This window comes from Sciurus vulgaris, assembly GCF_902686455.1.
Source record: "Sciurus vulgaris genome assembly, chromosome: 12".
Lineage (NCBI taxonomy): Eukaryota > Metazoa > Chordata > Mammalia > Rodentia > Sciuridae > Sciurus > Sciurus vulgaris.
The window spans coordinates 62,064,747-62,079,131 of record NC_136473.1 but is presented as its reverse complement, the minus strand read 5'-3'; the positions used below and the strand labels follow the sequence as shown (position 1 = coordinate 62,079,131).

The 14,385-nt window shown below is 36.9% G+C and overlaps 1 protein-coding gene across 1 annotated transcript; it reads left to right on the top strand.

Moving 5' to 3' along the window:
* The first annotated feature begins 5,368 nt into the window (after positions 1 to 5,368).
* FAM177B (family with sequence similarity 177 member B) lies at positions 5,369 to 12,068 on the top strand. Its single transcript, XM_079107972.1, has 4 exons — positions 5,369 to 8,691; positions 8,975 to 9,041; positions 10,682 to 10,779; positions 11,118 to 12,068. The coding sequence occupies exons 1-4, from the start codon at positions 8,518 to 8,520 to the stop codon at positions 11,280 to 11,282; spliced, it is 504 nt and encodes a 167-aa protein (XP_078964098.1). The 5' UTR covers positions 5,369 to 8,517; the 3' UTR covers positions 11,283 to 12,068.
* Positions 12,069 to 14,385: the final 2,317 nt, after the last annotated feature.

Below are 14,385 nucleotides of genomic sequence, written 5' to 3'. Positions count from 1 at the left end.
CTAACTACTGCTTGCAGTATATATTTAATATCTGAAGTTACAGTTTCTGGAATATTTGGAGCAATTACTGAACAGTTTTATTTTGCTGCTTATAGAAAATATTAAAAGTTCACTGTTAAAAATCACTTACTACAAATTGACTTGTTGCTGTATGTCATCTGCTGACAAAACGTTAAACAGTACTTGAGGACCTGTTTATCTTAGATACTAGTGCTTATTAACCTAGTTACTAAATTTTCATATTGATATTTTTGTGGATTATACTACCATGTTTGAAATGGAAACGTGATATGCTCAGTGCTTCTGTAAAATGCAGTAAATACTGGTATTTAAATAAATAATTTGTCAGTTTTGACATGATCAAAAGTATTCTGTTGACTCAGCAACTGTAACGCTTTATCCTTTTAATACCCCATTATATGTAAGATTTTTTGAAATGGTGTTGGAAATTATCAAATGTAAAGAAGTTGCATGAAGGTTAGAGGGAGGTGTAACTATTTGTATTAACTATTGCATAAATTTCATACCAGGCTGTGACAGCTTACATATTGTTTCTGCTAAGTGTTGTTTGTATAATGAATTATCTTTATTTATGAAAATAAAAACAATTTTACCTACATTTTCATTGGAATTTTTGTTTTTTGATAAATATTTTTATACTTAGCTAATAGAGTTAATATAATGCAAAATCTTAATATTCACAGTAATGTTTGAATTGACAGATATAGAGCGGGGGTGTGTAGCTCAGTAGTAGAGTGCTTGGTTAGCGTGCATGAGGCCCTGAGTTCAACCCCCAGAATTGCAGAAAATAAAAAAATAAAATGACAGATTCATTTGTTTTATGCTTCGTGGGCATACCAAATCTTAATCACTCCTTGACCTGTTTGGTTTCTACTTATGTTTATTGTTATTTATCACTTCTTAATCTTAAAGTAGGATTTTGATGGATGTGTTTATTTTTGACACAAAAATATGCAGAATGGTGAGCATTTGTGTACTGTGGTAAGCTAAACTAGGGAGCTTATTATTGTTGTACCATAATCTGTTGAAAAACTTTTGTAATTTGCACACTTGCAGTGGCATTTTCAGTGCTATAAAAACACACCCAGAAATAAAACCACTTGGAAGTATTCCTTACTCTCCAGAGTTTAATTCTAGTGCTTCAGAAAATACTGCATTTCTAATCTCTTTTAGCATATATAAAAGCAAACTCATGTCACACTGGGTTACCATAATTGTGTTTTAAGATTTTTTTACTTGTAATTTGAGTAATTGCTTAAACCTAAATTTTTTTTCATTGAAAATAATCTATAAATAATAGTTTATGAATTACAGTACAGAAAACGTATTTGATTGTGCTCATCCAAAAGGCCATGGCTGTCACACAACCCAATGCATCTAATGCCTGTGATGTGCTTGAGATAGGCCTAAGCTCATATAGTCACCCAGTGCTCCCCTTACGAAATGGGGAAAGATGACCCAGTATCTTGCTTGAATGTTGATGTTTGTTTCCTCAAGTAGTTGGCTTCACGCTTATAGCCTTCTTGGAACCTAGCTGGCTAGGTCCTGAGGTGGCTGGAGCTCCCAGGCTGGTCACCTGCAGAATTTCAAACAATTCTTCTACATCATGTCATATAAAAGTTGGGAAACACCCAGTGGAAAAGCAGGTAAGTAATTTTGTGCATATACAGTTTAACACTGAAAGAAAAAAGATTAAAAAAATCTTGACAGGTGCTACTTCGCCAGTAATTCTCAAGGAGTGAGCAGCAATGGTTTGCTTATACATTGTGTTTATTCATATTTCATGTTTTTCCTCACTATCCTGCTGCCACACACACACACGCACACACCCCTAGGGCCAATTCCCTCTGAAACTGAGGCCGAGAGTGGGGTTTTGGTCTCTGCCCTGCTCTCCCAGAGGTTAGAACTTCAGGGGAAGAGGGAAACTAGAAGCGGTGCCAATGAGCTCTTGTGTAAATTTGCCCAGCACTGGTTCTTTGCTGCAATTTTTTCCTTGTGCATTTGAAAACATTGTCTAGATAAAGCTGAAAGAACTCTTTGCAAATTTTAGGTATTATACTTTGAAGTTAAATGTCAAACTGTAGAACTAGTGTGTTATTTTCTTAACACAGATTATGATGTTGTTTCAGTAAAGGAGTTAAATGATAAATGCACAGATATAATGAGAAAAAAGTTTTTAAGAGCAGGAAATAAAACAATTGCAAGTCTGTTCTTGTTTTTCCAATTTATTATAGAGTACCTTCTTCCACACGTTAAATACATGATTCATTCAGCAAATGAATACTGAGTTCCAGCTATGCATCAGGCATTGTAGGGAAGCTAGACCAGCGAACATACAGGTAAAAACCTTTCCTAGTCTGCTAAACGGCAAAGGGAAAGAAAGTAAGAGAGAGGGAGGGGAGGATGAGTGAAATGAGTATGTTTGATGTGGATAAGTACTAAGAAAAAAAATGAAGCAGGATGTAAGAAGTTCAGTGGTAGGTGGTGGTGAAGGGAATGACAAGTTCCCTGGAAGGAACTCAGGGAAGTGCTGTTTGAGTTAAAGATGAAGTAAACAAGGAACAAAGTCTAAGAGAAAAAGGAAGAGTGGAGAGAGCAGCTAGTACAAAGGTCTCTGCGGGTAGTGTGCCCTCAAGAACTGCAGGAAGGAGGCCATGTGGTTAGAGAGATGTCACTGAGGGGAGAGTAGTACAAGATGAGGTCCAATGAGTCTTGTAGGCCATCATAAGGGCTTCAGCTTTTACTCTGGGTGACTCACTGGTGAGTTTTAAACAGACAAGTGACATGATCTGTCTTATTTCTAACTGCTTTTTAAGTGTAGACTGTAGGGGGCCTAACAAGACCATTGCAATAATATAGGTGAGAGGTGATGGCTTAGAATAGGTGGTGGCAGTGAAGTGGTGAGAAGTATTAGGATTCTGGAAATATTTGAGAAAATTTCCTGACAGATTAAATGTGAGATGTGATTAAAGGAAAAGAATCAAGAATGACTATGTTTTTGGCCACAGCACCTGGAAGAATAGAGTTGCCATGTATTGACATGGGAAGACTGCCAGAGGAGTAGAGGGGAATTTTTCTGGGGGTCAGGGTGGGGTGGAGGGGTTTGCTCTCAAAGCATGAACAAAGATTTAGACAAATCAGAACTGTGAAGTCCGTCAGACATCCAAGAAGAGGTATCAAGCATGCAGTTGAATTTGTGAATTAGATTCAGAGGAAAAGCTTGACATGGAGAATGTAAGTGTTCAAGTCACCTGTATGTAGACAGTTTTAAACCATAGGATTGAAGGAGGATCATCAAAGGATGGACAGAAAAGAGAAGAGGCCCAATCACTGAGCCCTGGGCTACTCCACTATTGCACAGTTGAACTGAGTATATGATCTATTAATTATGTACTTTATCCTTGATATACTAGATTTGGAGTTTTTAAGGCAGAGGTGCTTATAAGAACTCAACTGAAATCAAAAGCTTAATACAGAGAGTATTTGGTTCACTAAAAGATCACTTACAGAATATCCATGACTAGGTTTTGGTGTGAGGTTAGCAGAGCTCCGCAGGTTTATGAAAACAGATTCCAAACTGCTATAGCGCCCCCTCTCTATGAGAGGCCATGTGATTACAAGGATTCTGCATAGCATATTCTAAAATGCCCATTAGGTGGCAGAAAAAACATTTACTAAATGAACTGTGAGTTAGATCTCTTCCCTACTCCTTCAAAACCTCCATAAAAATCTCTGAATTAAAACACGTCTCTGTCCATTTAATGTATATCACTATTATGAGGAATAGGGACTAGTGTTTTCTTCAGAGAGCCAACATAATAGGATTGAGCCAGATATATGGAGGATGGGGTGTGTGTATATGCATATTTCATTTGGTTTAGAAATGCATGGGTTGGGACAGTCTTAAGAGGAGTAAATTAACTAATGAGATATAAGTGCTTCTTTAAAATTTTTTGATATTTAAACTTTTTAAGTAGGTGCAGCAGAAGGGGACTCAGGAAGCAGACAGCAAGAAACTTTCCTGGAAGGTGTCTTGGATCCAGTTTGATGTTTAAGCTTTCTGTAATACAACATTACCGAATCACACAAGACTTTTCTGTTTCAACTTCAAAGTTCTTTTTTTCCTCCCTGTTCTTAGAGCACTGGTCTCCAAATTTGCCTGTATGATGGGTTTACCTGAACAACTTAAAATAAAACTGATGTCTTCATCTCACCCCTAGAGATTATGATTTAAGTAGTCTGGGGTGTGGCCCATGTTTGGAATTTTTTCAAAGCCCCCTAGCTGATTCTAATATAAAGATACTGAGTGTCTTTATACGGGCCACTGAGTGTAGTTAATGGTGACTATAAATCCAACATACCTTCCCACAACTCAAACCTGTCCCACCCTACAAGACAAACACAAGAGAACACTTCCACATCAGCATACTCAGGGGCTCTGTTTGGCCTCAGCCTAGTTTATCATCTATCAAACAACTTCTAGAACCAAATGTTGCAGTACTTCCAACACCAAACAGAACTAATTACATCAACAAAAGAAAACAGCAGCATTGTGTGAGTTGCTCTCTGAAAATGTTCTGATTTTCGTTTGTTTGTTGTTGCAGAATGTATTTTAGTTCTTACTATACTGATAGTATTTACTTTTTCAATGCTATTATGCTTAGCAATTGTTGGTCTTAAACCACAAATTAAAATGGATATTTTTTGGCTATCCTATGGCATCAGAAACTAAAGGGTAACATCTCTTCTCATTTCTTGCTCAAGGCTCTTCTGGGATAGATTGGCACTAATTAAGTCAGGGAAAAACAAGTGTTTCATTCAGGGCTCCTCAGAGGTCCCTGGAGGGACAGTATAACATCACCTCCCTGTGGAAGTTTAACCCTTTTGTCTTCCAGGCCTTTTGGAATTCTGATCTTGGCAATGACATAAACTCAGCATTACACCAATAAGATTTGGTGATTTATTTAAAAAGATATAAACATATGTGTATGTAAGTACACATAATATATGCATGCATTCAATCATGTTTGTAGTGACCATAAAATGTTTTTAGAATTCAATTTGTTAGTCCTCATTTTGATAAATGACTGACAATCTATTTAATTTATTATAATCACTGATTTATTTGGAATTATTTCTAATATTTTATTTAGTGTTTCTATTGATCATGCTTTTTCTTTGCTTTTTTTTTTTTTTTTTTTTCTGTTTGTTATTCTTTATTTAAACTCCAGGTCCTCATTTCCCAGAAGAAAAGAGTAGGGAGAAAAGAAAAAGTGGGGGAAGGGAGGGAGGGAGGGAAGAGGGGTTGAGAGAGAGAGAGAGAGAGAGAAAGAGAGAGGTTTGTCTCATGGGAAGGGTGTCTGGGACTCACTCTTTGCTCTTTTTTTAATTCTACTAGTTTTGAAGCTATACATTCTATTTCCATATTTTTTTAGTTACCTTTAAAGGTCCAACAGCAATAGTGCTAACTGACCATAGATTAAGACATGAAACCATGAACCAAAATAAACCCTTCTTCCTTATAAGTTGATCACCTCGGGCATTTTATTATGGTAACAGAATACCAACAAACATAAGAACTCTCACAATATCTTCATCTGCCAAACCTTCCTAATTATTGTCAATTTCTTTGTGTGGTTTATGAGGTTTTGCAATAAGCAATAAGTATTGCTCCAAGGTGTTTTCCAATTTGTTTTTGACAGAGTTATGTGGGTTTCACTATCCTTTTTAAAAAACATTTTTTAATTTATTCTAATTAGTTGTGCATGATAGTAGAATGCATTTGTGCATTTTGATAAATCATACATAAATGGAGTACAATTATTTCTCATTTTTCTGATTGTACATATTGTAGGATCACATTGGTCATGCAGTCATATATGTCATGAAGTAATAATGTCTGTTTCACTCTACTATCCTTCTTACCCCCATACTCCTTCATTCCCCTCTACCTAATCTAAAGTAATTCTATTCTTCGCTAGCAACCCTCACCCCACATTGTGAATTATCATCTGCATATCAGAGAAAACTCACTATCTTTAGTTCACTTGTCTTCACTTTAGGACATCATGCCGTATGAAGACTGAATTTGGCCCATACACCAGCATTTGTTACTGGCCTGGGATTCTAATTTTTTTCAGGTGGCATTTTCTACCTATGTTTCTAGGAGGTGGCAAACTGCTACTTTTTGCAGGCCAGGAGGTAGCTTTTCTAGTCCATGTGTTATAGATAAGATAGTGCTTTATTACTTAGAAGTGGGTCTAGGTAGCTTCATTTAAGCTTCCCACACCCATGGCATCTGAATGTGTTCTCTCCTTTCTGTATCAGTGTTAGAACTCTAATTTCATTGCCTGCACCTGGTTCTGAAACTCCCGGGGTCATCTTGGCTTTAGTTCACACTTATTTTTTGTTCTGTCTTTTTCTGAAGCTTAGGCTAGCTGGCTGGCTTACTCTTCTGTCTCCATCTTTATTCTGTCTTTCTTTCTCTTACGTCCTGAGTACAGTTATGATATAATGTTTTTGTTTCTTTAATTTTATCCAGGATTTCTGAGTGTTTGAAACAGGAAGGAAAATTATTCCAAATTGCTGGTATAATGTTAAAATACATTAAGTGTGAATTATGATAAGTGTGCTTACAATACTAGAGGATTGCCTGACAGAGACTATTAGGCGAATGTTAAGAACTTAATAACAACTAGAGTTTATTAAATACTTTTGCTAAGAATTGTTTTTAGCTCCTTTATATGTCTGTACTTATTTACTCCTTACAACAGTTATATAAGAAAACTTCCTTATTATGTTATTCTAGAGTATTATTTTGTAGATGAAGAAACCATGGTACAAGTTTAATAAACACTAGGATTTTAAAATCTAGGTAGTATGGCTCCAAAGCTTTTCAGCTTTATTGAGATATAACTTAAATATGGTAAAATTAACTAATTTCAGCATTGAATTTGTTTTGACAAATGTACTCAGTCACTGCAATCACAACATTAGAACATTTTCATCATCCTCCTAAACAGTTCTTATTTGTCCATTTGTAGTTCATCTCTTTCATCACTTCTAGCAAACACTTCTGTTTTCTATTACTATAATTTTATCTTTTCTAAAATTTCACATGAAAAAACACATACTATGCAGTGTCTGGCTTCTTTCACTTAGCACAATGCTTTTAAGAGTCATTTATGGTGTTGCAAATATTAGTAGCCTGTTATTTTTAATCATTGAGTAGTATTCCATCAAACACACATATCACATTATGTTTATTCACCAGTTAATGGACATTAAAATTGTTTTTAGTTTTGGATTCTTAAATTAAAACTGCTATGAATATTCACATACAAATGTTTTCATTTTACTTGGGTGAATATGTAAGGGTAAAATTACAAGAGCATATGGTAAGTGCACTTTTAAGAAACTGCCAAACTGTTTTCTAAAGTGACTGTACCATTTTGCATTCCCACTAGCAATGTGTTTCATCACATATTCCCCAACATTTAGTATTCTTAGTATTTCTTAATTTTAGCCATTGTAATGGATAAGTTGTTATATTTCTCTAGAGTTTCATTTTGTATTTCCCTATTAGTGGTACTGAGCATCTTTCATGTGTTTATTTGCCATTCGTAAATCTTCTATGATAAAGTATCTATTAAAATATTTTCTCCATGTTTTGATTGAACTGTTTGTATTTTATCTGATCTGCAGTATCTTCCCAAAAGCTCATGTGTTGGAAGTGTGGGTCCCAATGCAGCAAGTTTCAGAGGTGGGGCTTTTATGCAATGATTGGATCACAAGGTCTCTGCCCTCATTCAGGTGGCTGAATGGACTACTGGGAGGTGGGATCTAGTTAGAAGAAGTAGGTCACTGATGGACTGTTCTGGAAAGAAAGGTCCCTTCCCCCGACCCCTGTTCTCTTTCTCTCTTTCCTAGCTTCCATGAGCTGAGCAGCTTTCCTCTGCCTTGCCCTTCCATCATGATGTTTCAACCTTGAAGTCAGCTCATGGTGGACTGAATCCTCTGAAACAGTCTGAAACCATGAGTCAAAATAAACCCTTTTTCCTCTAAGTTGTTCTTGTCAGGTATTTTAGTTACAGAGACCCAAAGCTGACACACCAATGAATTGTAATATATATATATATATATATTACAAATGTCTTCTCTGTATAAAGTCTGTACTCTTAACATTCCCTATGTTGGAGAAACTTCTAAGCAGGGGAGGGGGCAATGGCCCTTTTGTTCTAGCAGTTGTGGTCTTTGCAGTCAGGAAACCCTGCTGAAATTTTTATTTAAAGATCCAATGAAAACATTTTCTCTTCCATTTTAGTACAGTTCTTTCTTGGACTTGAAGAATTGATGAGCTTCGGATGTAATCACCTCTGAACTCTGTTTTTACTGTTAACTGAAAATAACTAGACACCTGCTAGCTATATAAACACTGCCCTGGGCAATTTGCCCTAAGGTGTCCTGTTTTTAAGTTACTAGTTGTCTTGTTTCCTTATGAAGAAAGACGAAATCCAGCAATTAGAACTAGAGAAGAGTGGATCTTTCAAGAAGACTACTCCCAAAAGGATTATTCATTTTGCTGATGGAGACATCATGGAAGAATACAGCACAGAGGAGGAAGAGGAGGAAGAAAAAGATGAGCAGAGAATGAGTTCAACACCTGACCCTGTAAGCTTATAGTATCAATACTGGTGCATATGAGGCTGAATAAATGAGAGATTGAGCCAGACAAGGTTTGTAGAAAATTGAGTTTTACACTACTAAGTCCTTGGATTCCTTATTTGCTTTCTAAATCCATGTATGGACAGCTTATAGTTTTGATCGTCTTTGTTTTCTCATCTATAATAGGGAACATGAAACATTATAAAGCATTTTGAAATCTCTACATAAAAGACTGCAGTCACCACTCCTGTTATTAATGATTCTAGTTTGATTTCTCTCTTTCTTTCAGTCTAAACTCTCATGGGGACCCTACCTGTGGTTTTGGGCAGGACAGATAGCAAGCTGCTCATTTTCTAGTAAGTATGGTTAAGATTTTTTTTTTCTCGATCTTAACTACATTCTGACAGGCCCTCCAAGGTAGATGTGACTTGCAGAGGTTTAATCCACTCCATTCTGAAGAAGTCACAGAATTCTCAGTCTGTGCTTTATCTTTTCAAAGGTGTGGAACCTCACATCTTCAGGCAGACCCTTCCATCTTTTGCCAACATTTATTAGTAAATTCTTTCTTATCTTGGCCCAAATTTTGTCTTCTTTTCAGATGCTCTCAATCCTTCTGGTTGTCTTTCTCAGAGCTATATAAACCAGTCTGATCCCTCTTTTGCAGGACAGAATTTCAAATATTTGAAGACAATATGCAGTCCTCCCTGAGTTGATGCTTCAATAAACTTTTATTTTTTAAAAAATTATCGTTATATGATGTAGTTTTAAGTTCCCTCCTCATTATTACTCTATTATAAACACAAACTTCATCAGCCCCTCCAGGGGCATAACGAATGGCCCATGTGGCTATTTACAACCTATGAAACACTGCATCTTATTTCACATGACTTTCATCCATCTTCTTTTGAACACAACTGGCAACATCTAATTACTCATTTCCTTCTAACTTGCATATGCATGGCAATATGACAGGGAGGAATCTTACTTTAAGAGTCCTAGAAAATACAAAATGCAGCTCTTAAAAATTAATCTTTATTCATTCATCCAAAAATCATTACTGAGTGCCTATTATATGTCCAGCATTGGACCCTGGGACACAAAGACAAATGACAGTCTCTGCTTTTAAGATACTCAATGTTCCTAAACTGGAGAAGAAGGTCAGAAGTCCTAAGATTTTAAAGGGAAACATTTCTAGGTGACTCCTTGAGGAAACATCTACACTCAATCACACTACATCTCAATCACTGACTCTAACAATTGTAGTGCTGAGTCTCTAGGGCTCTAGGGCTCCTTGTTACTATGACTGGAAGTAAATAAGAAAGACCTTGAACAACTGCTAATAAATTCATTTTCACCAGGCATGGTGGTGCATGCCTGTAATCCCAACAGCTAGGGAGGCTGAGGCAAGAGGATCACAAGTTCAAAGCCAGCCTCAGCAATTTAGCAAGGCCTTAAGCAACTTAGCGAGACCCTGTCTCAAAAAATAAAAGATTTGGGCTATGGCTCACTAATTAAGCACCCCTGGTTTCAACCCCTAGTACCAAAACCAACCAAACAAACAAACAACCCAGAAGTTTGTTTTCATTCAAGGAAGAATTTCTGACATTAATTTTGGTAACACTATATTGAGTTTTTGGTACCATTTGAAATACATTTCTAGCTGATGTCCAGTGATTCACATGGCAAAGGGCAGAGTCTTTTCCGATTGTTCAAGGTCCACATTGTACTTGTTCAGTGTTTCAAAAATTCCTCCTGACATATTTATCCAGAAAGGGTAGTTTAAATATAGTTTCATATGAAGATAGAAGATTTGACAAATTTCCTTTGAGTCCTAGAATTTTTTAGAGTCCAAGGCAGTTGAAATATTTTGTCAGTTAAATGTACTGAAGGTTAAGTGATAGATCACTCGTAGGCAAGTTTAAACCCTTGGCTCCTCAACTGATGCTAAGCGTTAGTTATTGATTCAATTTACCCAAGTGCTTATTCTCTCTTTTAGCTTGTGAATTCCTTGGTGGAAGATTTGCTGTCTTCTTTGGTCTTACTCAACCCAAATATCAGTATGTGTTAAATGAGTACCACAGAATACAAAACAAGGTATGTGACATCCTGATAGGGACACCACGGGCCCTGAAGGATTGATTGTCCCAACTTCAGGGTAGTATAGAAGAGGATTTTCCTACCTAGTTATCAAAGCTACAATTTCACTGAGCTCCCTTGGTCAGACTGACTGACTTTTCTAATTCTCACCCCATGACATTTGTTTGTGTTTGTATTTTTCCCACTCCCATGAAGTTAGTATGTCATGAGATGGGTGACAAAAGTAGCTGAGTGTGAAGCCTGACATTGCTTCTTGCATGGGCATCTCTATAAGGAGGGGAGTTCAGAGGTGTTTGTTTCATAGTTAAACTTTTACTTATTTTTCTCCAAACCAGGAAAATGACAAAGAAAAGGAAAGGAATGGATCAAAGGATCAATGGATCAAAGCTGCCCAGGGAGCTAAGTCTCCTAATGAAAAGTGCTACCTGAAGACTGGCGGCCCAGAGTATGGGACCAGACAACAGGACCTGGCAGAGGCCATTCCTCAGTGGGGCACCTAATCCAGGGAGGGTCTGGTGCCAGATTCCAGCTCATGATGGGCATCAGAGATGTAGATGTAGTTCTCCTGCATCTCTAGCTTGAGTTATTGGTTACCATGGCAACAGCACCACAGGTAGCACTTCTTAGGCCAGAACTGGGCCTAAGCTTGTGACTTATTCTCTAGCATCAAGGAATTGCAAACAGTAAGAGTTATTTTGTATACTTTCTCATTATAATTTTTTTTATAAGCCCCCATCCCAACTCTACCCCAGTTATACACTGTTAATCTTAGCATTTAGATTTGGGCTGAAATTCTTTGTTACAGGGCTAAAGTGCAGTAAAGAAGCTCTGTTCTTCAGAAGAAAATTTGAGTTTCATAGAGTGTAAATAAATTCCCCTTTCTGGGATTGAAATGAGTAATATGCTTCCAAATAGTCATCCTTAGATGGGACTTGCTTTACAATAGTAGCACTGTGAAATGATGTTTATCAGAGTTCTTGAGAATTATGTACAAGCCTTCCCCAAATGGAAAACAAATAATATGAGCACTACACAAGATTTTAAAAAATGGATTATTTCCTTATTTGTCAACAATTTTTCTAAGCCTAGGAAGATCAAATGTGAAAATCACAGCTACATAGCACAGGTTGTTCTGGACAAAGATAACTGTGATTTAGTAGAAAGACACAGAACTTTCAGTAGGAAGACCTGATTTACTAGTTTTGTGATTTTTAAGTTGTCTAGATTTCTGATCCCCAGAAAATCTGTGTAAAATACATATGGCATTTTTTTGTTCTTTTTTTTTTTTTTTTTTCCTGGTGCTGGGGATTGAACCCAGGGCCTTGTGCTTGCGAGGCAAGCACTCTACCAACTGAGCTATCTATCTCCCCAGCTTTTTTGTTCTTTATGGATTGTTGTTAAACAAAACTAAATAATAAATGTGAAAACAGTTATAAGACTATAAGTATTTTTTGTTAATATATAACTAATAATTATTATATTGGTGGTCCCCAAAGAACCACAGCTTCTGGAATTCATGCCCTTGTATAGCTCCACCCACATTGACTCTATGCTAACCATGTGACTTGCTTTGGCCAATGAGATAGTAGCAAATTTGATGCAAGCAGAGATTTTATAAGCACTTGCACATTAGGGTTTGTCCTCTTGGAAAACTACATGTTGTAAAGATGCTTGAACTGAATTTCTAAGTGATGAGAGGCCACCTGGAGTGAGGTCTCCAATCAGCTTACACATTCCTGTCGCAGTCAAGCTCCCAACCGGATGCAGCCACATCAGTGACCTTCTGATACTCTACACGGAACAGAACAACCATGCTGCTGAACCCAGTTAACCCACAGAATCATGAGGAAAAAAATAAACTCATTGTTGTTTTACATTTTAGAGTGTTTGTTATATAGCCATATATAATTAAAATAATAGCTCTGAGAGAAGGGGAAATTGGAATTGATTTGATATGAAATAAAGATCAGAAGTAGACCTAGAATAGAAGTAATAGTTAGTTGAATACATTAGGATAAGTTATATTGCACAGGCAGCTCCAAAATCTAAATGGCTTAAAACCACAAAAGTTATTTCTTTTTCACAATAGGTCCACTGTAAGTTAAGGTGGTGACCTGGGACTGGTTTTCTCTGTGTATTTCTTCACTGTTGCATGTTTCTCTGATCTTATGTTTTCTCTGCACTGTGTGCACAGGGCTGCTGAAGCAGGAGTAGAGTGGACATTGTAAGGAATCCCACGGAAACCACACCGGACATGGGAAATCACATAAGAGAGCTTATTAAGCAAACAGAGTGTCTCCCTGCAGGGTAAGAGAGAAAATGAGAGGAAAAGAAAGGGAACGAGAAAGGGCACACGCAAGAAAGTGTGAAAGCCAGGAGGATAGAGAAAGTGAGGAGGAAAGAGAGAAAGATGAGGAAAGATGGCAGGGTAGCTACAGTAAAGCCGTTGAATTCCGCAGGGCTAACAGGGGACCAATATTGGAGAAGGATACTTGCAAGCTGACTGATGAACCAATAGCTAGCTAGGATGTTCACAGATTGACAAGTGGTTGGGAGGCAGGGAAAATGGCTGCAACAGAAAGGGCAGGGGAGCAGCTTTATACATTACAGACATTAAGCACTGGTCATTAATATCTCCACTAAGAATGAATCTTGTCACCTTTGCTTATGCTTCTTCTCTCAAAGAAAGTCACAAGGCCACAATGAATTTCACAGGGGTGGAAGTCACCTAAGACAGCTGAAAAAGACATAAGAGACAGATGATATACTTGAGAATCAATGATATTAGTTTAATTTCATCTCTGCTGCCTCTTTTATGATCCAGTGGTCCTGTGCAAGTTACTCAACTTCTTAATATTCTCATGTATATAAAACAGGTTTGATATGGGAAGCAGATCCAATTTTAACTAACTTATATAAAAAAGAATTTTTTGAAAGGATACTGAGATATACCATGGTATCTAAGGGCAAATAAGTCTCCATAGGGTCTAAAATCATCTGACAAGCAAGTGCTTTCCATGTGTCATCTTTCTTGCATATGGGGTAGATGACTACTCTATAGTGCTTTATAACTTTTCTGTTCTGGTTTCTGGTATACCAACCCTCAGTCCTAATTGCAGACATGCTGAGAATAGAATCTGATTATTCTTTTTTTTTTTTTTTTTTCTTATCAGGTAACCAATTCCTAACTCAAACAATTGTGAAAAAGGAAGTAGAATCTTGGAGTAGTGACATGACTGTAGGACCTATTTCTGGGTGAGGATGGTTCTAAGGAAAAGATAATTAAAGTGATCTTGATAGATATTCCATAATTGTCCTTTGTGAAAATTGAGGAAAATGACTGGGCTATCTACCTATCTATTTATCTATCTATCTATCATCTATCTATCCCATTGGTTCAATTTCACTGAAGAATCTAACTAATACAATATTGAATAAGAATCCTGATCTCATGAGTCAGAATGGTTAGTCTTCACTAAGTAGTCAGTCTTAGTTCATCATATGTGCTCTGTTAGTCCAGTTTCAAGGTGAAGTAAATCCCAGAGTTTTATGATATTGCCACATCTCACAGGTAAGCTTTGGTTATATAATTCCCAGGTGCCT

Excerpts from the sequence above, each read along its gene's own strand:
- FAM177B (XM_079107972.1), top strand. The coding sequence starts at position 8,518 with ATGAAGAAAGACGAAATCCAGCAATTAGAACTAGAGAAGAGTGGATCT. Across the intron at positions 8,692-8,974 it reads TGAGTTCAACACCTGACCCT|TCTAAACTCTCATGGGGACC; the intron begins GTAAGCTTATAG and ends TCTTTCTTTCAG. Across the intron at positions 10,780-11,117 it reads ACCACAGAATACAAAACAAG|GAAAATGACAAAGAAAAGGA; the intron begins GTATGTGACATC and ends TCTCCAAACCAG.